Source organism: Sturnira hondurensis, unplaced genomic scaffold (genome assembly GCF_014824575.4).
Source record: "Sturnira hondurensis isolate 20B ecotype Veracruz unplaced genomic scaffold, ASM1482457v3 Scaffold0022215, whole genome shotgun sequence".
NCBI lineage: Eukaryota > Metazoa > Chordata > Mammalia > Chiroptera > Phyllostomidae > Sturnira > Sturnira hondurensis.
The window spans coordinates 4,732,096-4,757,426 of record NW_028094846.1 but is presented as its reverse complement, the minus strand read 5'-3'; the positions used below and the strand labels follow the sequence as shown (position 1 = coordinate 4,757,426).

The window sequence follows — 25,331 nt, the reverse complement described above, 5'->3', positions numbered from 1 at the left end:
GCAGAATCGTGGGGAAATACCAACATTTAAAAGGTGGTCAGAAAAGTGCAAAGAAATGTCAGAGGAACAAGAGCAGTGAGGTCATGGAAGTCCACGGCAAGGTGAAGTTCAAGGAGTGTGTGGATGGGAGTGTCAGATTTGGCCCATAACACAGACATCACAGTATCTTTAGCTGTGCCTGTTACAGTGTGGGGTGAGCTCAGTCAGAGTCCCTGGGGTTGAGAAGCAAAGGAAAGTAAAAAATGGAGACAATGGTGATCAAGAACTCTTTCCAGAGCAGCATGGAAGACAGTTAAAATCACAAAACTGAATAGACACGAGGCTGCCACTTCTGTTTTTCGGTTTGGGCATTTTTTATGGCAACAATTAAGCATGATTATTGCTTGGGGGAATACGTGATGGAGAGCGAGAGGCTGGTGACACAAGAGAGACAAGACAAGGACGAAGAAGACAGGTGTGGATGAGATGAAGAGCCCAGGTCAGGAGCCGCCTCACCCTGTGAGCCTGGGGGAGCGAGGGCAGGTGCAGGCCCTTTTAGAGGAAGGGCAGAACGTCTGGGAAGGTTATATTTGATCTTTCCAGCATTCATGGTAAGAAAAGAGACTAAATTACCCGCAGGTGAGCGGGGGTGGGAGAAGTTGGACAGAAGGCCTAAGGGCAGTGTGAAGCAGTGTTACAAACAGTAACTGAAGGAGAGTCAACACGACTGGCACTAGCAGAGAATGGTTGCCAAAACACAGCACTGAAAAACTCCCGGAAGATAATAGAGGGGAAAATCCAGAAAACCTTGAGGATGGTGATGTCTTTTTAGAGAAAACACCAAAGACACAATACACAAAGGGAATACATTATAAGCTAGACTTCCTTAAAATTAAAAACTCCTACTCTATAAAAGACAGTATCAACTGAATTAGATGACAAGCCACAGACCAGTGGAATGGTATTTGAAAAAAAAAACCAATCTGACAAAGAAATATTATCCAAAATTTACAACGAAAAAAAAATCCCCTTAAAACTCAATAAGAAAACAACCTGATTAAAAAATGGCCAAAGACTTTACCAGACACCTCACCAAAGATGATACATGGATAGCAAATAAGCACATGAAGAGGCACTTAGCATCATATGTCATCAGGGAAATGCAAATTCAAACAACGGTGAAATACCATTCCACACCTGTTAGAACGGCCAAAATCCAGAACATCGACAACACCGAATGACGGCCCGGATGTGGAACAAGGGGTGGGAATGCAAAATGGTACAACTACTTCAGAAGACAGTTCGGTGCTCCTTTGGTATTGTCCCCAAGGAGCTGGAGACAGACACACACACGTGCATATTCATAGCAGATGTATTCATAACTGCCAAAACTTGCAAGCAACCCAGATGTCCTTCAGCGGGGCAATGGATAAACAAACTGTGGTCCATCCAGATGGTGGAATATCACAGAGCACTAAGAACAAATGAGCTATCCAGCCAGGAAAAGACATGAGGGAAACTTGAGTGATTATTACTAAGTGAAAGGCGGCAACTGAGAAGCCTACATGATTCCAACTGTGTCACATTCTGGAAAAGGCCAAACCATGGAGACTATAAAAAGGTCAGTGGTTGCCAGGGATGGGGTAGGGGAGAGCGAGATGAACAGGCAGGGCACAGAGGGTCTTTAGGGCAGTGAATACACTCTGTGTGATATTATAATGGTAGATATACATGTCATTATACTCTTGTCCAAACCCGTAGAATGTACAATATCAAGAGTGGACCCTAAGGTGAACTATGGACTTCGGGTGATTAAAATATACTGATGTAGATTCATTCTTGGTTTAAAAAAATCTCTCATTCTGGTGAGTGATGCTGATATTGGGGGAAGTTATGCACAGCAGGGGGGGCATATGAAAATCTCTGCCTCTTCCTCTCAATTTCTGGTCTACTTAAAACTGCTCTAAAATAATAACGTCTTTTGAAAACTGGTTGAAAGAGGATAATGAAGATCATAAACTTGCAGGAACATGACGGCACCGCTGCATTATTGCCTCCAGCTGTGCTCTGCACTTTTGATGTCAAAAACCAGCAGATAAATGGGAACCGACTTGGGGTTCTGAATGTCTGAACCCCAATGACCTAAGTATGTGGGTGTAAAGATGAGGAAGGTTTGGGGCAAGAGAGTAATTCGGGGGGGGGGTGGTGACACAGTCAGTCTAGGCAGAGGAGCAGAGAGAGAGGCAGAAAATGAAAGGAAAGGACCAGAGAAACCAATGGGGTGGAAAAAACCCCAGATACCAGCTAAATAAAGGCAAGAATGGAGTTCAGAGTATTGGCAATGATGTGAAGCAATAAATTGCCTGATTTTACCAGTACCATTGAATTCACCTCCCAAAGATGCACCGCTGTTTCCAGGAAAATGGAATGTTATAACCAAAACATGGTATTTACCAAACAGCGTTTCACCCAGTGCATACATTTAACTGAGCTATATGGAAATTAAGAGTGACTAATAGCAGTTACATGTGTAAAGAGTCAACATAAAAATTAACTAGAGCCCTGGCTGGTGTAGCTCAGTGGATTGAGCTCGGGCCTGCGAACCAGAGGGTCGTGGTTCGATTCCCAGGCAGGGCACATGCCTGGGTTGCAGGCCAGTTCCCAGCATGAGAGGCAACCATACATTGATACTTCTCTCCCTCTCTCCTTCCCTTCCACTCTAAAGATAAATAAATTAAAAAATCTTAGAAACATAACTAGAGTAGACCATTACATTCTGCGACATTACAGCCGTGTGTACTGCGAGAGGCTTTCTCACTCAGAGAAAAGAAAGGGAGAAAGGATGATGGGTGCAGGTGGCGAGGGCACGTGGGCCGCACCTGGTTGGTGACACCGGCGGACATGTGCTCAGCGCCGTCGCCAAGTGAGCTGCTGTCACAGAAAGCTGTTGACACTCTGCCCCAAACCCAGCCCTTTCTTTTCCAACAAAGAAGCTTATTTGCCACAAATGGACTTGTGTTTTCCCCAACGACAATCAGCTCGAGACAAGAATCAAGACAAAACAATTCCGAACGTATGTTGCAGAAAAGAACTGCGGGGGACAGAAAACACCAAGTCAAGTCGCACAGCAGGACGAGCCAGCAGAAGGCAAGCGTGCAGGAAAAACCACCGGGGCACAAGAGGTCGGAACGCTGAGGGGAAACTAAGAGAATAAAACACATTCCAGCGAGTGAGAAGAGGAGACCAAGACGAATAAAACGCCCAAAGAATGTCAAGACAAATGGGACTGATTGTAGGATCTCTTCACAGAGGACAACCTGAAATGCTAATTTCATATTCCACAATAAATCCATCAACCCTCAGCACCACAACCACTTACAGCCTCTTAGTATTTGAATATCACATTCTGTTTTGAGCGCCCAAGTAAACAAGAGCGACCTAGTCCCTGACTGCATGACTGGAAGGGACCTGGAGGACAGAAAGGGCATGTTCTTATTTGTAAGGCTTAAAACAAACCAGTTTTTAAAATTTACTACTATAGCCTGGCTGGTGTAGCTCAGTGGATTGAGCTCGGGCCTGCGAACCACACGATCGCGGTTCGATTCCCAGTCAGGCCACATGCCTGGGTTGCAGGCCAGTTCCCAGCAGGGGACTCACAAGAAGCAACCATACATTGATGTTTCTCTCCTTCTCGCTTTCCCTTCCTCTCTAAAGACAAATAAATAAAATCTTTAAAAAAAAATAAAATAAAATAAAATTTACTACTATGAATAACCTCCGAGCTTCTCATGCCAAATACAGAAACTCTGAAAACAAGAGCAGCGAAGGTAACAGCCCTGCCCTCCGTGACCTGCCTGCTCTAGAGAGCATGTGTCCACGTTCGTTCCCTTCATTCTGTGAGAGGCCGGGCCTCGCAGGGTTGGCAAAACCTGTAAGTCAGGGGTAAGTCTGGACCTCCACATCTGGCCAGCACACTGAGTCATAAAATTCATACACAGACAAGGAATCAACAGACGAGGGAAAAAAAAGTACATGTGGAAAAGTTCTAGTGGGGCCAAGGCTTTGGGGTCTTGAACTTCAGTTGTGAGCAGGGCGTTTTGACCTTGGCCTTGCTTATGGGAGATCGTGCGAGTTTCTCTCACTCTGCAGCTGGCTTTTAATTGCTGTCACCTGGGAGGAGTTTGTAAACCACTGACCATTTGCTATGTGTATCTTGGTAATGACAGACGCTTATGGAGAGGCTGTGTCCGTGGATGAGTGAGTAGCTGCTTCTGTAAAGGTAGTTCACACACCCCAGGGCCTTTGTGGGTAAATGCCTGGAACTGCCTGGACCCAGCCAAGGCACCAGCCAGCTGCTCACTACCTTTGGGAGTGCAGGCACCCTCAGGGTGCATATAGGCTTGTCCTGGAATTGGGTGGCAGAGATTTGGGTGAGCAAGTGTACCTGGGGCCAGGTGTCAACCATAGGGAAGACTTCAGAGGGGTGGAGACTAGATTTATCACTTTGTTTTAATCCTCACCCAAGACCGTACCTACTGATTTTAGACAGGGGGCAGGAGCGGAGAGAGAAACGTTGATCAGCTGCCTCTCAAAGGGCCCCAAACAGGGATGCAACCCACAACCAAGGTACGTGCCCTGACCAAGGACTGAACCCGCAACACTTCGGTGCACAGAATGAAGCTCCAACCTGGTTAGGGCTACATTTACCACTTTTTAAAGTGAGGCGGCTGAGGTCTGTATGTATCACAGAGCGCTCCCAAGGGTCTAGCTTTGAGGGGTCAGTTCCAGGCCCAGGTAGGGGACACCAATGGGTACGTCAGTGGTTCTCAGTGCGCTGCTGCACCCAAAGCCAGGGTAAGGGGGGTACTGCAGAGAGCTACCCTTAACTCCTGGGGCTTAGTCACAGACCCCAGGGTCACTGCCAGCCCCAGCACACATTTTCAAAGTGGCTCTGCATTAATTCCATAGGAGGAAGACAACTTCCTTGAGAGCCCCAGCCTTGTTTTTTTTAAATATATTTTATTGATTATGCTATTACAGTTGTCCCACTTTCTCCCCTTCATTCTCCTCCACACTGCACACCCTCTCCCACCCACATTCCCCCCTTTAGCTCCTGCAAATGTGTCTTAAGTTCTTTAGCTTCTACATTTCCCATACTATTCTTGCCCTCCCCATCTATTTTCTACCTACCATCTATGCTACTTATTCTCTGTACCTTTTTACCCTCTCTCCTCCTCCCACCCCCCATTGCTAACCCTCCATGTGATCTCCATTTCTGTGGTTGTTCCTATTCTAGTTGTTTGTTTAGTTTGCTTTTGTTTTTGTTTTAGGTGTGGTTGTTAGTAATTGAGAGTTTGCTCATTTTACTGTACATGTTTATCTTATTTTTCTTAGATAAGTCCCTTTAATATTCATATAATACGGGCTTGGTGATGATGAACTTGAACTTAACCTTATCTGAGAGGCATTTTATCTGCCCTTCCATTCTAAATGAAAGCTTTGCTGGATAGAGCAATCTTGGGTGTAGGTCCTTGCCTTTCATGACTTGGAATACTTCTTTCCAGCCCCTTCTTGCCTGCAAGGTCTCTTTTGAGAAGCCAGCTGACAGTCTGATGGGCACTCCTTTGTAGGTGACTGTCTCCTTATCTCTTGCTGCTACCAGGATTCTCTCCTTCATTTTAATCTTGGGTAATGTAACTATGATGTGCCTTGGTGTGTTCCTCCTTGGGTCCAACTTGTTTGGGACTCTCTGAGTTTCCTGGACTTCCTGGAAGTCTATTTCCTTTGCCAGATTGGGGAATTTCTCCTGTATTATTTGTTCAAATAAATTTTCCACTTGTTGTGCTTCCTCTTCCCCTTCTGGCACCCCGGTAATTCGGATGTTGGAACATTTAAAAATGTCCTGGAAGTTCCTAATCCTCTCATTTTTTTTTTTTGAATTCTTGTTTCTTCATTCTTTTCTGTTTGGTTGTTTCTTTCTTCCTTCTGGTCCACTCCATTGATCTGAGTCCCAGTTTTCTTCCCATCACTATATTGGTTCCCTCCACATTTTCCTTTATTTCACTTAGTGTAGCCTTCATTTTTTTCATTTAATTTGCGACCGAATTCAACCAATTCTGTAAGCATCCTGATCACCAGTGTTTTGAACTGTGCATCTGATAGGTTAGCTCTCTCTTCATCACTTAGTTGTATTTGCTGTGGAACTTTGATCTGTTCTTTAGTTTGGGCTGTTTTTTTGTCTTGATGTGCCTGTTATGTATGAGGGGCAGAGCCTTAGGTGTTCACCAGGGCGGGGCTACCCAGCCGCTGGGTTGTGGTGCTGTATGTGGGGGCAGGGGTCTGAGAGGGAACAATGGCACTTGCTCTGCTCTCTCTCAGATTTCAGTCCCCTCTGCCACTTCCCCCGAGCAAACTGGGCCCTTCTGGTGCTGATTCCCATGTGGGTGGGTTTGTGTACATTCTAGGACCCTGTGGGTCTCTCCAACAAACTCTCCTGTGAGGCTGGGAGTCTCTCCCTACACCTTAACCCCAACAGGTGTTTTCAATCGGTGTTTTGAGGCTTTATTTCCCTGCGCTGGGCCCTGAGTTGTGGGTCTGTCTCACTCCCCAGTCTTTCCTGGTTTATCTGCACGTGAATGTGGGACCACCCCGTTTACCAGCTGCCTTGCTCACCTTACTGGGTCTGTCTGCTGCCACCTCGTGCCCAGGGTCCACAAACCACCATATTATGGTGGTTTGCCACAACCACCATAGGTTTGCCACCTTGCCACAACCCCTCTCTGCCAGGCACCCGACTCCACCCTTCCCACTGGTCTGAATGAATGTGTCTACTTTAACGCCTCGGTTGTCAGACTTCCGTACACTTCCATGTTATGTCAGTTCTGGTTGTTTTTTGTTTCTAAATTTTGGTTGTCCTTATTTTGGTTGTGCGAGGAGGCACAGTGTGTCTACCTACGCCTCCACCTTGAGCCCTAGACTTCTTAGATCAAAATGTGATGTAAGAAGGGGCAGGGAGGGGAAATGCAAAGGAGAGTAAAATGAAAAGGTTTTGAATAGGTCACACAGGAGAGGAAGGTAATATAACTAAGACCTGGTGACCAGGGCCACCCCGTGCAAACCCCTGAACTTGGAAACACATAGCAGTGTCTCAAGCACTCTCTAAGACTGTCTACATGGATGTCCCCTTAATGGTAAGTGCCTCCTACGTGGTTTCCCCCAGTACACGTAGAGGTTCACAGACAACAGAGAAAATAGGCAGCCTGGAGGGGCCAGACCCAGGAAGCTTTTCTCTGTCCACGTCTCTCCTTCAGACCCCTGAGTGTCAGCTATGCTTGTGACTGCAGCTAGGAGAGGGGGCCAGAGACACTGAGGTCACCTGGGGTCACTGCTTTAAAGACCAGAAAGTCAATGTGTTTTGTCAGATAAGGATGACATGGAGCTAGTTCCGAGATTATTTTTTGTGTGTCCTACTCTACGGTTTATTCATTTATTTATTTATTTATTTATTTGTTTTATATATTTTTATTTATCTTTAGAGGGGAAGGGAAGGAGAGAGGAAGAGAAACATCAATGTATGGTTGCTTCTCCTGCATCCCCTGCTGGGAACTGGCCCCTGCCAGGAACTGGCCTGCAACCCAGGCATGTGCCCTGAATGGGAATCGAACCTCTACGGGTTATTTATGAAGTAAGGGGACTCCCCACCACCGGAGCCCAGAAGGCACAGCCCATTCTCGGGGAGGCCAGCTCAGGATACTGCAACGAAGGGGCCCCAAGTCCACCTGGACAGCAGAGCCCCTTCGGCTAAGGCCAAGAGAGTAAGACTTGGGGATGACTTCGACTCGAGGCTCCTTAAGTACCTTAGACTTTTCAAACTCCTTTGGGAATGCAATCTCCGGACTTTAATTTCTGAGGACCTCCTAGTGGAAGGAGATCATATTCACACCGAATACATGTCTATTTTGTTGACGTTTTATACTGAGTGTATATTAGAATAGATCGATGCTGTCTGGGATCACTGTGGAATGTCTGATAGGCTACGGCACCAGTGTGGCTGGACGCAACTTGAAACAAGAAATAAAATAAGGAGGAGACATTTAACCTTGGGTACGGACTGGCTTTGAGCGGACTTTCCTGTGCACTGTGTTGGCCCACCTCGGAGTCTTTCAGAGGCGTTTCTAGGAGGACGCTCCAAGGAGCCACGATTAGCTCTGGAGAAGGCGCAGGACCCATAGACGATCGACCTCTTCCCCCTCGGAGGGCCGGCCACACCCCTGGGGAACCTGGCTTAACCACTCAACTCAATGGAAAGAAAGGCAGGGGCGGGCTAAGGAAGGCTGTCCTGGGGCGGGGGGTGGAGGGGCACTATTTCCTCACTCCTTCCACTGGGGGGGGGGGGTACAGTGACTGCTCAGGGTGGTGCCTGTCGAGGGTTCAGCAGGGCAGTGTGGTCCGGGTCCCTTCTCCGCCCCACCCCCTTCTTCTCAGGAGCCGGCCGCCCGCAGAGAGCGCATGCTCCAACACGGGCGGGAAGGGAGGGCGTCACGCCTGCAGTTTTGAGCGATACATTTATTTCAGGAAAGTGTTCAGAGGTGTTGCTAAGTCGGCGGACCAGTATCTATGAATGTCCATGGTGGACCAGGCCCTGTGCCAGGTGCCCTGTCCCCAGGATCACACAGGGGGCCGCAGCAAGTACACCAGGTGTGTCTTCTCAGTGGGCGGGCACACGTGAAAGAACAGGTGTTCAGTCCGATGAACTAACCCATGTCTGGGATAAAGAAGCTGGGACTACAAGCTGGTAAGGTGAAGCCCACCAAAACAAGGCATAAAACCATCAAATATTGGGTGACATAGGATTTGTTTTGTTCTTCAGACTCTACAAAATAGTACTGTGAGTGAGTTGGCTGAGGGACATTGGTTGGTTTGGATGTCCTTCTCATGGTTTGGACTTTCTAGGAAACCAGAGCACAGTTCCGTAGTAAAACAGACAGGAATACGACTTGACTCCGCCTCTAGGAGTTCAAAGCTGAAACCAACAACTCACAGTACTGAACACGCCCTGGGCCAGGCATCGTGCTAAAAGCTCCGTGCGCATTCTTTCTTTTCATTCATATAAATGTTTTCCTCGTGTGACAGAGGAGGAAACTGACATCAGGTGCCTGTGTCACGGCCAGGTCCACGCGTGCACCCCACAGGAGCTCGTGCACGTTTGCCATCACCTTGCAGAGGGCTGAGCCTCTTGGCACCTGAACAACATCACATCCCCCTGGAGGTCTGACTTTGGAGCCCCAGCCCTTAACCCGCAACACAGACAAGGACACGGGTCGTGGCATTGCTCCCAGCAGCTACGGGACACTAGCCACTCGCCTACCTGGAAACTGGTTAACGGAGTATGACCTATTCGTCTGATCTGTTCGACTGCAAGCTGAGCAAAAACACCTACTATGCGATGCGGGAAGGTATTTTCAAGCAGCGGTACTGACACTGGGCGGGGTCTGGAGCTGACTCCCAGACTCCCCTCCTGGTTGGACTGCTGGCCTCTTCGCCTCAACTTCCTCCTACGTAACGTGGGGCAATAGCGTAGAACTGGTGTGTGGGTCATGGGTTAGTGAGTATGCAAGACTTGCACCAGTGCCTTCTAGTATTCACACATGTGGTAGTAGTTCAGTGACACCTATTTGTGGAAGGACAGAGAGAGACAGCGATACACACTAAAATGTTGACTAAGATTGAAAATTCATCACGAGATAGCGTTGTTTTTATTTCCTCCTTGAATGTTCCTGTATTTCCCATATTACCCTATAGTATTCATGCTATTAAAAATACAGGTTGCCGTCACATTACTGGTTGCTTCAAATAGGCTCCTTCCTCCCCCTCTCTCTCTCTCTCTCTCTCGTTTCTTGAGATTCCCTCTAGTATATAACAAACACAGCATGTCGGAACACTGAGGAAGGTTACAAACAACCCACTAGTGAAAACTCTACAGCACAACATGAATAGAAAGAATTCTGGAATATCACACAAGAAATCACAACGATGAAAGAAGACCACTTTAAATAAGGACCTGGTTTGATGGACCGAGGACATATTAACAGTGTGCGAGAAAAACTGACTGGAAATCAGAAACCGACACTTAATATTCACACCCAATCCCCTTTTCATTTGATGATACAGCTGCCAAAACGATAATAACTTCGTTTTCTCTGTAAAAGCCAACCTTTACCTAAAAACACTGGTCTAAGTTTAAACCTGAACCATGTAAATAAAACGTTGTAAGTTAAGCAGAATTCCAAGTCACTGTTTCATAAAACGGCCTCTCTAGGTAGGCCTCACCCCCTCTTTTGGACTGCCCCCGTCCACAAGGACTCCACTGAGGGGGCGTCCACATCTCCCATTCGCCCTGCCCTGGAGACCGCGGGACCCTTCCCCAGAACACCAGCCCCCGCTCACAGAACGGGTGCACTCTCCTCGCCTCTCTGCCCACCAGGCTATCGTGTTCTCTCGATTTTCAACCGTACTCCTAAGGAATCCCTCCCCTTCCACTGTTTCCCAGGATTTCCACGACTGCCTGTTTCTGCGTGACGGCTGCTGCAGGCAGGCACAGCTGTTCCAGAAGGGTCCGCCGAGAGGAAGCTGTTTCTTCTCAGTTCGCTCACCTAAACCTCTGCGGGACCCGGGCCATTACCCGTGATGAGAATCAGCGCTCTGCGTTTTCCACTTTTCCCCGGGTATCTGTTCCATGTGCAGAGCTCCCTTTGAAGTTCATGGGCGCCCTCCATGTGGAAGAGATTCCAAGTGATACAAAACAGAGTGAGAACGAAGCCGTCATCTATTTCTCACGTCCAAGGGCAGAAATGCACGCGCGCACACACAGGAAGAGATACCGCATAATTAGTCAGGTCTGAGTAGAATTTGGACACTGTCCTAAAAATAAGGAAGAGATACCGCATAATTAGTCAGGTCTGAGTAGAATTTGGACACTGTCCTAAAAATAATCTGGACAGCTTTTTTGACAGAGAGAGAGAGAGAGAGAGAAGCACCTTAGTAAACTTTTATGAGTGCATGTACTAGAAAAATAGCGAGTCCTTTATGTGGGTCAGGCAGCACGTTGGAAATACAAGGCTAGGTCGAAAAATAAAAACAAAAACAAACAAACCAGGCTCAGTCCCCAAACTTGACAGAGCTGACAGATAACCCGACTAAACACTGAGCAAAGACTCGCACAGATCAGTGTGAGGTGACCTCGGGGGTGGCTGCCACCAGGATGCAGGCAGCTCCGACCGCACAGCTGGCAGGGGAGCTGCATGCTGCGGGGTCCAGCCCCCGCACGGGACTCTGAAGGGCGCCCAGTGGGAGGCAGGGGGCCCCCAGCACAGGGAGTGGGGGCGGGGGGGAGCCTGTGCCAAGACCATCCCAGCGGGGAGGAGAACCATGCTCGGTGGTGTGTGGCCTACGCGAAGCAATTTGGTCCTCACCCTGAGAGGGGTGGGAAAGCCTTCCAAGGGTTTCAAGTGGGGCAACCACGTGAGGGCTGCTTCCAGCTCCGGGTGGGTGACGAGGTTAGAGGGCGGGGAAAGAGGCAGGGGGTCAGACAGAATCCCGGGGGCAGGATCCTGGGTCACAGACGGTGACAACTTTGACAAGACAGGCGGAAAGGAGCATTCAGAGAAGTGGGCACATGTGAAGGATATTTAGGAAGGAAATTATTACGACAACGAGTAAGGGGAGGTGGAAGAGGAGGGGAAGGCGGTGTCGGGGGTGACCCCCGAAGTTGGGGTTCTGACGCTGGACCTGCTCTGCGGGCAAACTCGCTGAGAGAGGAGGAGACCACGTGTGGGGAGGGGCTGCGTCCTCTGCACACGAATGAGAACCACGGTCCGTGGAGGAGTCTCAGTCAGATACCCGGATCTGTGAATCACTGATCACGGGGGCGGGGGGGGGCGGTGTCAATGAAGCCTCAGGCAGGAAAAGATGACAATGTGAGAACCTGAAGGAGGAGAGAGAAGACCACCGGGCTGAGCCTCGAGGGAAGCCAACGGGTCATGGCCCGGTGGAGAGGACAAGCCTACAAAGGAGACAGCGGGGTGGCTAGAAGGGCGGGACAAAAGCAGACTACAGCTTCCTGGGGAGAGAATGTTTTAATAAGAGAAGGACAAAAGTGTCTAGTGCTGCTGTGAAGGAAAGCAGGATTTAGAGTAAAAAAAAAAATATCCCCTGGTTTGGGTACCATGGAGGTTATTAAAGAGATAATATTCAAAACATTTAACACCTAGCCCTGGCTGGGTAGCTCAGATGGTTAGAGCTGTGTCCCCACACACTAAGGTTGTAGGTTCGATCCCCGGTCAGGGCACATACCAGAGTCAACAAATTAATGTGTAAATAAGTAAAATGACCAATCAATCAATCAATCAATTAATCCCTCTTCTTTTCCTTCTCTCCCTTCCTCTTTGTCAACAATTTTTTAAAAGTGAACAACTATTATGGCATCAACCTGACAAGTCTGTAGGGATATGGGGGGTCCCAGGACTAGAGCAGGATATGGGAAACCCCTTCTGGACCAAACCTCTGCCTTTAATATGGATGAGGGGAGTTTGGGGCAGAGCGGGGTTCTGAGAGAGAAGCCTCGGCATCTCGGATGACCGGCAAGCACCCGGGAGAGCAGCCGGTTGCAACCGGCATGAAAGGTTCCACGATTTGAACGGCCGCCGCGGCTCCACTGACACTTGCTGGCTGCACAGCCTGGCCAGGCTCTGTCCCTGCGGCTTGGTGGGGAGGGAGGTGGCCAGGTCGGGAGGGGAGGGTGACGGAGTGGAAGGTCTCCCACGCCACTCTGGTTTCAAAGGATGGATCAATACCTTCACAGGGTCTCCTGGAGGCAAATACAAAAGGAGGCAAAACAAAGAATTGGCCGGGGAAGAAAACACAACCTCAAAGAGAGAAGCCAACGTTTCAGAGACGTTCCCGGGACTTCTGGCCCATCAAGAGAAGCAACGAGATGTGCGCTCACGCAAGCACTCAGGTTGGGGTGTTTTGAAGAACAAAGTCCCTGACACACGGGCTTTTCCAAAACGGCCCTTCAAAAAGTGGTAGCTCTGATTACAATGCGATGGTTTAAAAACCAGATATGCCAAGGTAGAAATATAAACGCACACAGCAGTTTCTCGGAAATGTAACACTCGGAAAAAAAAAAAGAATCCATCTGGGATACAATGAATAACAAAGAAGTGCCAGTAGGGAGCAGACCTGGACCTCCTCCTCCTTTGCTGTGTACTTGGTTCTCTGTCTACACGCAGCGCTTCCATCACTTTGCTTTGGATTATCCTGCCATTTACTTGCTGCATGAATTTGGGCAAGCACCGACCTGACCGAGCCTCATTTTTCTATTTTTATTTTTCATCTGAGAATTGGAGCTGATAATCTCAACTCCAGTAGATGTTACAAGGGTTCAGTGAGATGAACAGGCCTCAAGTACGCAGCAGTGTGTCTGGCACGTGGTAGATGTTCAATAAATGGTAGAGGTTATTACCGGGAAGGGACTAACTGTGCTTTAATGCTCCTTTGGAATACCTGAACTTGCCCTAGGTCACAGGATCGTCGATAAATTACTGGGACAAGGGCTTCAAACCAGGGCAATATCCAAACCAGCGGCTTTCGGCAAACGTATGGCAGGAGTTCTGTACAATCACAAGGTCTGGGAGACATTTGAATAAAGGCCAAGAGCGATGAGTGAAGAACTCTCCTACCTGAATGATAGCAACCCCTGCTGAGTCTCAGTAGGACTCCTAGTTGAGTGGTCAGCCTGAATTGTCAATCAAGTATAATTCACTTTCATTGCAAGACTGGAATTGAATATATTCAGAATCCCCTTTCAGAGCTACAGGTAATCACTTTTCTGGTGACATAGTTTGGGTGGGAAACTTGAGTGGTCCCCACAGGCAAGTCTGAAACGACAACTCTGAGTAACAGTTGTATCTCAGACCCGTTTTCCCCCCTCTAGACAACAAAAAGGAACAAAGTTACTGTGCAGCCGTAAGATATTCTAGACGTTCCCCTCCAAATGTTGACATCACAGTCATTCTTCTCACAGCCCACCGACAGGGCTGGCCATCCACTTCCAGGTTTTTAAATACGTAACTCTTTCTTCTGTGCAACGGTGGTTTTGTGGACACCTATCATGAGCAGAGAATACTTTTGACCCAGAAAATATAGCAGTGAACTTGGCAAACGAAGGGCCCTGACCTCCCAGAGCCCATGGGCAAGTCAGGGAGAAGAACAGTAAACCAGGAAGCATGCGAACACTGGGTCAGGGAGGCCCTTGTTTCTACGGGAAAATATGGGGAGCCCGCAGGGAAACCGCTCCTGGGAGTGCCATGGAACCCAGAGACAATGAGGAGGATGTCTGCTGCTCAGGCAAGACTGAAGAAGATGCCCCAGGCACAGGAAAGAGCACATTCAAAGCCCCAGCAGGGACAGAGTCCGGGCCGCGAAGACCCTCCCTGGGGGTCACTGTTGCTGGCCCACGGTATTCGGGAGTGTCAGGGGACGGGAGGAGTGGGAAGCAGCCGGGGACAGATAAGAGATAGTACCGTGTGGCCACTGTCCTCCAGGTAAAGAAGTGCTTTTGAGTGGTCGTGAGGGGACAAGGCGGTGAAGTGTTCAGGGTGTCACTGTGTCTATACCAAAACAAAACAAAAGGAAACCCTGTGGGATGCTTCCCTTGTTTGGAATCTCAGCGAAAAGTTCTAGGAGAGAGAATGCTGGATCCCGGTTTAGGGGAGAACTGTAATTACTGGTGGATTTTCACTGCCCGTGTTCTCGCTGACTTCCGTAGCGGTGGCTAACTGAACACGGGCTGTCACCCAGGATGCTCTCTGAGGAAACCCAGTAAAGCGAGGTGCACGGCAGACAAAAGCCCGCTTTCCACCGGAAAGCGAAGGCCATCGGAGGAACGGGCACTCCGACTTCTGATGAGCCGTGGAGAGGCCCTGGCAAGTATCAGTCATCCAGAGCGGCTATTTGGCCTCATCTCATAAACTAGTTGCAGATGTCGGCTCACGCAGCGAGGCCATGCATCTGCAATTTCTAAATTGTCTCATATTTCTAAAGCCTGACTCCGTATGCGCCGGAAATCGGTGACATGGATTATGAAGCTCAGGAAGAGCCGCCGGAGGGACGCAGGGAGCGACAGGAGATAATGCTCGCGGCAGCGGTCAGGCCCCGAGCACAGGATGAGCCAGGGATGACATGGTTCCTTCCTCCAGGACGTGGGTCCTGCAGGCAGACGCTGGAAACCGAAACCCTGCCCCGGGATGTACCGCACAGGAGGAAGTCATTTAGAGATAGTGGGGTTCTCGAAAACAAGTCCCCCTTTTCCTCTCGCCCGCCTCCACTTGGCGGAGGGTCGACAGGAAGACCAGGGTGGCTGGGGAAGGAAAAGGTCTCTGAGAAGAGAAAAAAAGCTGAGGACACAAACGGATGCTAAAAATGTCTTACCTTACTTAAGACAGTCATGTTTCGTGGGCCGGGGCAGGAAACAATAAATTGACTTGCTTGTAAAGGAATGTTTTAGTTATGATCGTGCTTGCTCGTAAAAGGCTTTCATAAGCAGTCAAGGAAGACTCTGATTAAAACTCAGAATAGGGGCTGGAGGTGGCAGGACTCCCATAGATACAGAATTTGACTGATGTTGCAAAGAATAATCAAAGGTGTTGGAAATGAAATGACGACGATGACTGAGTTTCCTGTTCGTATATGGGTTTCCCAAGCTCACTGGTACGTGCGTGCACCATTTCCAAGTAAGGCTCCGTCCAGACAATATAATGGCAGCGCACAGAATAATCGACCCCCAGGGGCGATCCGCCATGGGCTCCCCGTGCAAATAACCTCACCAGGAATGAAAACAAACCCTTATGCCTGCAGCTTACTGTCAAATAGAATGTGCACCCACATACACACGTGCACAGGCTAGACAGTGAGCCATCAGTCCTGGCCACAAATTAACCTCTGTGAAATCTACTGCAGCTTCATGGCTGAGCGAGACACCCGGGTGCTGACCACTAGCCTTCCAGGGCCTGGAATCGGGAGCGGTGAGGAGTGGAGTGTGTGTCTGTGTGTGTGTGTGCCAGGGACTTCCGGGGGGGCTGGCACAGCAGCCCCCGTTGAGCCCCTCGCCACCGAGGTGGCTGTGCAGGAACGAAGCATCTGCTCTGAGGTGTGGGCTGGAGACGAAAGAGGCAGAAGTTGAAACAGGGAGAGCTACTCACCCAGGACCCAGAAAAGGAAATAATCCCGAAGTCCACGAATGCGGGAAAACAGTCATGGATGGGACGACATGAAGAGGCAGCGTATCTGTTAATGCAGGGAAACATTCGGGTCTAAAAGGACAGTGGTTAATACAATAAGAGCGGAAGCAAACAAAAAGGTTTGGCGTCATAAACATTCCAGGAGAACTTACTGGGAACCAAATATACGACGCTTTGTCAAAAAGAGTCAGGTGGAGACAAAAGAGGCAGAGGTAGGAAGAGGGGCAGCGGGAGGGGCAAGAGGAGAAACCCCCGAGCTGGCCCGGTGCCCTCCCTCCTCACCCCCGACGAGGCAACCAAGCTCCTCCTACCCAGGAGCGGCCACGGCAGGTGCCTCGGCTGGACGCCCCGTCGAAGGGGTTTGTCAGCGAGACTTGGACTAGATAGGACTCTTCCCCTCATTGAGTTTAAGCCCTGAACTCTCAACTGGGACACAAGACTACAGGAAACACATCTATGTGTCCTCTGGGGAAAAACTGTAAGAGCTGTTCCAAACTGAAGTCTAGATTTAGAAGGTGCAGAACAAATGAGCGGCCACACGTGTCACTAAGGGGTCGCGTTTGTGGACTCCATTCTCTGCCTGTTTTGGTAAAACAAAGACTGTTGTGTTTTAGAACCCGTTATTTGGCCCCATGGAGATGTTTTCGCAGACGTGAGGGGTAAAAAAGGCACCTGTTCGACCAGCTACTACGGCTTTTCATCGTCAGTCAGTGCAATGGACTGAATGTTGGTTCCCCCCAAATTTGTGTGTTGAACCCCAACCTCCCAATGAGATGGCAGAAGGAGGTGGGGCCTCTGGGCGGCAACCAAGGTTAGATGGGGCCACGAGCGTGGAGACCCCTGGTGGGATCATGAAAAGAGGAGGAGACGTGGCATCTCTCTTGGTGCGTCTGTGTGTCTGTCTCTCTCTCCCCACACCAAGGAAGGTCATCTGAGGACATATCTAAGAAAAGGGCCCTCACTAATGACCCAACCATGCCGGCCTCCTCATCTCAGGCCTGCAGCCTCCAGCACAATGAGAAATAACTGTTGTTCAGTCGCCCAGCCTGTGGGACTCTGGTACAGCAGCCCCGACCAACTCCAATAATCAGACTAATTTGTACCTAGCCAACCAAGTCTGTCCTGTTCAGGATCCGACAGCTTTAGATTAACAAAAAATAAGTAATAAATAAAAATAACAGCAAATGGGTTTAAATGATGTGACTCGCCACGATAGGATTTTTGGTAAAACTAGCTACCTCCAAGGTCAAGACAGATGTGAAGCAAAGATTTAGTCAGTTCTTCCTGTAAGCAATGTCCTTAAAGCACTTTCAGTTCGAAGGACTTGGTGAAGAACAGCTGACTAGCTCTACAAATGTGCGACATCTATTTTAAAATACATATTAAACTACTTATTGGAACATTGGGGTGGGGGCATTCGCCTTGCTCTGCATTCAGAAAGCTGTCCTCAAAATTCACCCACAAACTGGATACAGGATTTCATTGCTGCTTCGAAGCACTCTCCCCACTTCCAAGGCAGAAAATGGCTCAGTTAGGAAATAAAAGCGATTGTTTTATTGTCTTCCCTTAAGAGACTAATATAAATACATAACAGCAATGATCCTAAGAGCAAGCACTTTTTTGATCCTCGCCCAAGGGCATTTTTCATTGTGTTTAGAGAGACAGGAAGGCTGAGAGGAAGAGAGAGAGGAAACATCAATGTGAGAGAGAAACATCCATCAGCTGCCTTCCTTACACACCGAGACTGGAGACTGTACCCACAGTCCTTCGGTTACCGGATGATGCTCCAGCTGACTGAGCCCCCTGGCCAGGGCGCGCACTGATGAGTTTTGAAACTTGCAGGCAGCCTAAGAAAANAGACTAATATAAATACATAACAGCAATGATCCTAAGAGCAAGCACTTTTTTGATCCTCGCCCAAGGGCATTTTTCATTGTGTTTAGAGAGACAGGAAGGCTGAGAGGAAGAGAGAGAGGAAACATCAATGTGAGAGAGAAACATCCATCAGCTGCCTTCCTTACACACCGAGACTGGAGACTGTACCCACAGTCCTTTGGTTACCGGATGATGCTCCAGCTGACTGAGCCCCCCGGCCAGGGCGCGCACTGATGAGTTTTGAAACTTGTAGGCAGCCTAAGAAAAAGAGACTAATGTCTATTAATACTAGCTTTCAGAAAGTAGGGAGGAAAGAAACCCTGTTTTGATTTTTTTTAAAAAATCTTTTCTGCTTGAAGCCTACAATTCGAGAAGGTTGTCTGAGGATTACAGGTTGGAGAGAGCCAGGTTTCACCCTCTGACCTACAGTCAGAGCAGTAGCCGGCACACAGATGGGAAATAAAGCAGACAAGGAGCCTGGGACCGGGAGGCACCTAGACACCCAGGCAAGCACCTGCTCCGCCCCCTGACTAGGGAAAACGTCTCCGGGTTGTGCAAACGCAGCCTGGGCCCCGGAGCACGTCAGCTGGGCCTCCCTCTCCTGGATCCCACAGCTGAAGAAGCGGAGGGCCCATCATGGAAATGCTGCATCAGTCCTCCGGGCCTCGGGACAGCCTGGCCCTTGACATGTTCAAGTCCAGAAATTCCATCCGAGTTTCTCTGAAGACCAACAATGTTCCATGAACACCTGTAGCTCCCATTTGTTGCCCCTCCTGCACTGACTGCTTCCTCTTGTCCCAGAAGCATCTCTGATCCTCCAGGGGGTGTCACGCCCTTGCCTCTGACACTGCCAACCCTGCCCCCTCTTTGCCTTAATCCTGGTACATACTTCCTAACTTCAGTAAACCCCTCCCACGTCCTGACTTGCCCACTTCCTTTCCACTTTTGGTCAACACCATCTTTCGTATTTTCTTGTGCCTGGGCACAAGCTCAGATTACATGTTCCCTGAGGTTAGGTGGGGCCAAACGACTGAGTGACAATTATGGGGGTGGAAATGAAAGTGGTGTGTCACTGCTGGGCTGGTCCCTGACAACCTCCCCCACTCGTGCTTCCTCCCCTCTCCCACCTGCTGGAAGAACGAAGGGAATTCCAGAGTTCCTGCCTGACCACGTGGAGCAGGGCTGCCCTGGCTCGTCCTTCACTGGAGGGTCAGGGCAGGTGGAGTTAAACTAATGTTAGAGCAGGCAACTGAAATTCTGGGGCTGTTTGTTACTTGGCTGACCCATCCTCACTAATACATTGAATAAAACCATCCACAGTAGATTATACAATCCTTTAACTTCAACCTCTCTCTCTTCAAAACTTGAACTCATCTGCTCTCTTAACCTTACATGCTGCCTCCCTGGAAACTGATACAAATTTCCATTGATAGCCAGCTTAGGATATCAATTTCTCAGTCTGCTTCCTCCACGCTGCTTTCCAGCTGTAGAGTAGAAGAACAATTCTCGAGACCGAGGGGACTGATACGAGCTCAGTCCCCAACACTGCACGGGACCTTTCACCAGCTTGCCTATGGGAGCACTTCCCAAATGTTTCTTGATCTCCCGGAAACACCCAGCGCTATCAGACCATTCCCTCCTTGAAATGTCCTCTCTCTGCCCTTGGCATTCACCCTACTGCTCACCAAGTCTTCCTACCTCTCTCACTTCCTAGACTGCTTTTCAGGTTCTCATCGTTCTGAACTCTTCTTTCCCCATCATCCTTTGAATCCCAGACTGCCTTCTACGTCTTCAACCTCTGCAAGTGATCTCATCTACTCCCGTGGCTTCAGCAACCAAGTACACAGAGGACAACTGTGAAACGCCCATCTCCAGTCTAGACAAGTCTTAAACGCCAAACTCTACTGATGCCACAAATAGGCACAAAAAATGTATCCAAAACTGCAGTCACCACCTTTTCCTCCCATTGTCCCTGAGATCTGCTCCTCCTTCATCTATCCTCCCAACGGTGGGTCCCTTAGCCATAGCCTGGGGGGATGATGTGACACTCTCCAATTAAATAAACTCCTGCCATAAACATTTGTATTTTCCTACCTGAGTTACTTCCAAATTCCCAATTTCTGTATCTCTAGTTTTACTCATAGGGCTGGCACACAGATCTTTCTAACACACAGATCTTTCTAAATCAGGTGACATCTCTTTTCTACTAGAAATCTTCACTGGGTCCGTACCACCTTTGGCCTGGGTTCTGTCTCTTTGGAACTCTAGACACTTTTATACAACTTCCCACCGGACATGTTCACTCCAGTTTCCCAGAGTGACTCATATTCAACAAATCCCCCCGCCCCGCCTGAGGCCAAACCTGGATTTTTCACCCTCTTCCCTTTCCCGTGAACAGCACCACTGGCTCACTGGCGCCTAACTCAGACACCGGGACGGCACTGCAGAAGATCCCTGATGTCTCCCTACCATGCAGCTCATGACAGGTCCTTCGGACTCTTCCTCCTTAATTCTCCCAACGCATCAGCTTCTCCTCAGACCCAGTGCACACAGCCTGGCCCAGCTCACCCTCGCCTCCTGACCGGTCTCCTTTTTCTAGCCTTGTCCTGACTTCCGATCTTTCTCCACACTAGAGGCAGAATGAGCTTAATAAAACGTTCATAGGATCATGCCTAAAACCTTACAGAGACATTCTGCTGCTTTCAACACCATACAAATATCTTTAGTGGAGCTTAGTCCTAGAGAAGATGAAAAACAATAAATAAGGTAAACAGCAAGACCCTGGGGGCGGTGACTTCAGGCACAACGCTCATGGCCAGCCTCTCACGGAAATGGCGTTTCAGTGTGAACTGCGGGACCAGAAGGAACCGGCCTGGAAAACGGAGGCAGTCTCAGTCTGCTCCCTTCCGGCATCCCCATTGGGCTGGGAGCTCCCTAAGGGCAGGGCTGGGGTCTGCTCATCACTGTCGAAAACCCCTTCCATAGATTCTGGCACATGTGTGATGAGCGAAGGGATGACTGAAGTTTAAGCTTAAATCTGAATTTCCCATCCAACCTGAGGCTGATTGCGTGCCCACGTTATCTTTGTACATCCGCCGGCAACAACTTGTAAAACTTCTAAGGAAATTTCTAGGCAGATAACAGCGAGTGGACTTGAGACTTCAGAGAGTTGTGCCTCCCTTAAACCCTTCCCACACACTTCAGCACAGACCCTGCACAGCAATCTCTTACAACCAGAGGCCTCAGAAGGTATTAGGATGGGTGGGCCACTCGCTAGGACCCTGCAGGACTCTGAGGCCGCCCACCATAAAAGCCGGCACTGGCGGCAGGCTGGGCCCCAAGCCTCCTGGCCCTGAGCCTCTTCACTGGCAAAGCTGCTTTAATGCAAGTCAAACCAACATTGGACATTCAGATTCATAAAGGAAATGGTTGCAAGTCATTATGGCTCATTTCTGCTATGAAGGAGAAAAAAACAAGAAAGGATTCCTTAAACTATCCTGTATTGCACTTAATGGTTGTATTTGATTCCAGAAAAATAAGATATCTAGGTTCATAATCCATCACTTGCAAATTAAAAGGGTTTTTTAAAAATAAATTCGGTAGCAAAACCTGACTTGCCATGAAAGTATTTATATCTTTCACTGACTCTATCTGGTGTAACTATTCGTTTGTTTCACTACAGAAAAATAATGTATTTAATTACAGGGTGCTGCCTCTGACGCCACAGTAATATTGGGTACTATACAGTGTATGAAATGTGGTGTCTTCCTAGAATCCAAAACATTCTGACCTTCAAGGCACAAAGAGACCCAAGGGGCTTGGATAAAGTATCTGTATTTTATTAAAACGCTCACCCAATTCTATTATCTTTGGAGTTATAAAACTTTCATATGCATGGGCTTTGAAGTACTCAGCAAAAGTCAAGTCACAAAAACACATTAGCGTGATTTGAGCATTTGGAAGTAATATAATTGAAAACTGGTTCAGAGTTTTCCTTCAGATCTGACTTAAAAGTATGCATTTATGCCATTATATTATTGCTTTTCCAATAAAGATACATCCCCGTGAGCTAGAGATGCTTCTGACCACAAGGCAAGTTTTATGGGCAAATCCTTTACATAGAGGGTCCCAACCACCAGGGCGGCGGACTGGTGCTCGTCCACGGCCTGTGAGGAACCAGGCCGCACAGACGGAGGAGAGTGGCCAGGGAGGCAGTGAAGCTTCGCCCCCATTACGGCCTGAGCTCTGCCTCCTGTCCCCCCTCCCCTGGGTTCATGGGAAAAGGTTGGGGACAGCTGCTTCACATCACATCCAGCCTTCATTTAGACATTATAATCTTTTGAGTAATTTGTCAGAGCTTCTAATTTTCCAAAGTGTTTCATTGTTCTCATTTCGTAACTTTTATTATTTTCCTGTACTTGACGTGCTTTCTCCCAAAAGTTTCAAGCCACGGCACCTACCTGCTGGGGGCAAGGTGTCTGCTCTTTGCAAGGCACCTCCGTGTGCACCCAGCACCCAGCCGCAAACCTCACTGTGCACATTATACCAGATCCTCACAATCGCCCTGCGGAGAGATTTTCTGTTCTTCCCCTCGCACAACTGAGCCAATCCAGGCTCAATCTGTCCCAGGCCGTATGGCTACTGACAGATCAGAAATTAAACTAAAGGATGTCTACCTCCAAAGTCTGTTTCGCCCAAATGACAAGGGGTGGATCAGTGACCCGCATGTCCATCTCATTCCCACTCGTGCACGGTTGGAAGGAGGACTTGAAGGCTGCTTCATTCACAGTAGAAATGAGAGTGTAATCATTTTTCAAAAACATGACTGTGTTAGTAATTTCACAGTACCTTTCTTTACACTTCCATGAAATGAAGCTAGGATATCTGGTTTTTAAAAGATTCAACTGTAAAGCCCTGTAAAGCTGCCATCCACGTAATTTTGTTTTTGTTTTATTACTTTCCAAACAAATACACATAATTGGAATTGGGAAGGCTTATCAACAAATACAGCAAATCAGCTGTTCACTATTCACCCACCTTTCAGAAGCGTCATCAACATTTATCGGAAACAGTATCATACAAAAGCATACACCATGTAACAACACAGCATAAAAGGACAGAGATGGAGATTATTAATGATTTTAATTATTTTAAGGCCCATTAAAATTAGAGGAACATCGAAGCACCCACAACGTTAAGGGTTTATTACTACAGCGTTTTAGAGTTCACTAGTTCATACCTTTCAATCACAGCAAGTTATTAGCAGTGAAGGGATGAACCCTCTTAGGAGGATTTTTATTTCAATGATAAGGTGTTATGGACAAGACAACCTAAGTTTAAAAAAATTAGTAGCAAGCGCTAGTTGAGTTAATCAGTTAAAAGACAAACTGTGCCATGGGAAGCTGAATGAAAAAGCAACACTAAAGCTTACAGAACTTAGCTTCGTACAATTTGCCTTGAAGGCGGAAGATTGGTTCCCTGAAATAGCAAAGAATTATATGCTTTAGTTCAGGAAAAAAAAAGTTTTTAAAATCAAGTCTGTTATTACCTCTTCTCCTTTCAAAACAATGGAAAGAAAAAAAGGTCTCCAGCAGAGGTTTCAATTTGTTCAATAATTGTACCTCTAGATTGAAAAAGAATGAATGAAGAAGTCATCATTGTTTTGACTTGAAAAGAAATAACAAGGCATGTAAATACTCGTTATCACGTGAGACGTAAACGCAATTAACGCGAGCTCTGCCAAGCACTACTAGGCAGAGGCAGCAGGTCAGCCCAGAACGCAGAAGCTCTGAAGGTCAGCTCTTCCCGAGGGATCAACGTCTTCGTCAACCGACAGGAATTTGGTGCGGCGGCGACGAAAGGCAGGCACCGCCTTCCCTGGTAGCCCTTCACTGTTACCAAGCTGTGCAAACGTGTGAACTAGTCGGCAGCGTCAGAAAGCCCATGCAGCTACTCACCGTACTTTAAACCTTGCACTGACTCACAGATTTGCTGTGAAATCAGAATTTGCTGGCAATGTAAGCAAGCAAAGTAGGACACAAGGCTTGGAAAAGCAGAGCAAACGGCAGAAAAGTTATCGAAAATAAATCAATACGGTTAACTGCATAATAGAGAGAAAGGAAAAAATGCGATTTGCTCTAAAAACTTTAAAAAGCCAAAACGAAACAAAAAGGAAAGCTGCATTTCCAACAAAATTTGCACACAATTAATTGGCATTTTAAAAAAAAAAAAACAGTCAGTCAAGCAAAAGCTCTCGGGCGCATGCATGCACTGCTTCTTCGCGCGAGTCCTACCTGATTTCCGACTGTGTTTTTCTTGTGAACCTGACTGCTCCTCTGCTGAGCACTGAGGGAAGCAAAGGAGAGCAGCGCTGAAGACACGGGTAGGTGAGGCTTTTCCCGAACAAGTAACAGACGCTAAAATACACATGGGCTCGAACAATGTATCAACAGCTGGGGCAGAGCTACTGTCAAAATCCCAAGGCAGCCCCGACTGGTGTGGCTCCGCAGATGCAGTGCTGGCCTGCGAACCAAAGGGTCTCAGGTTCAATTCCCACCCAGGGGAACCCACAGGCCTGGATTGTAGGACAGGTCCCCAGTAGGGGGCGTGTGACAGGTAACCACACATTGATGTTTCTCTCCCTCTCTTTCTCCCTCCCCTCCCCTGCCCTCCCCACTCTCTAAAAACAAATAATTTAAAAAAAAATTCTCTCCAAATAAATAAATAAATCCAGGTCAGTTTGGTTCTGGAAGCAAAACCAACTCAGTGAAACTCCTAAACCTAGTGAACAGTCACAAACCAAAAACACAGTTAACACCGCAGGGAGAAAGACCGCACTGCGGCACCGACAACAGTGTGGGCCAACACCAGTATTCGGGGACGTCGGCAGGTGTGCAGAATAGTTGTGCTGAAAATGAACAGTTAGCAGTTGGGAGGTAGAGGCCCTGTTCCAGGAGCTTTACAGATATTACTGATTCTAATGAATTTTAACCCTGTGAGGTGCTCACCACTACCTTTTCATTTTACAAGACAGGGAGCCTGAGTCTCAGAGAAGCTAAATGGATTTCCCAAAGTCACTCAGCCAGCAAGTGGCGGTCCCAAGTATTCCACCGCAGTCTGTCTCCAGAACCCCGACTCTCTGCGACCCTGTCCGATCTCCTTGCCTCGAATTCCACTCTC

General features: G+C 48.2%; 1 protein-coding gene across 12 annotated transcripts in view; it reads right to left on the bottom strand.

The window, feature by feature from the left end:
• Nucleotides 1-25,331, bottom strand: part of DNM3 (dynamin 3) — a 383,116-nt gene that overhangs the window by 212,750 nt on the left and 145,035 nt on the right. For 7 of the 12 annotated variants that reach the window (XM_037035176.1, XM_037035187.1, XM_037035185.1 and 4 more), the window contains exons 13-14: nt 24,446-24,497; nt 23,601-23,630 (exon numbers count right to left, since the gene is read on the bottom strand). In XM_037035176.1, the coding sequence (XP_036891071.1) occupies nt 23,601-23,630; nt 24,446-24,497 (82 nt within the window). The remainder of the gene's footprint in view (nt 1-23,600; nt 23,631-24,445; nt 24,498-25,331) is intronic. The other 5 variants (XM_037035180.1, XM_037035182.1, XM_037035183.1 and 2 more) reach the window with 1 other exon arrangement.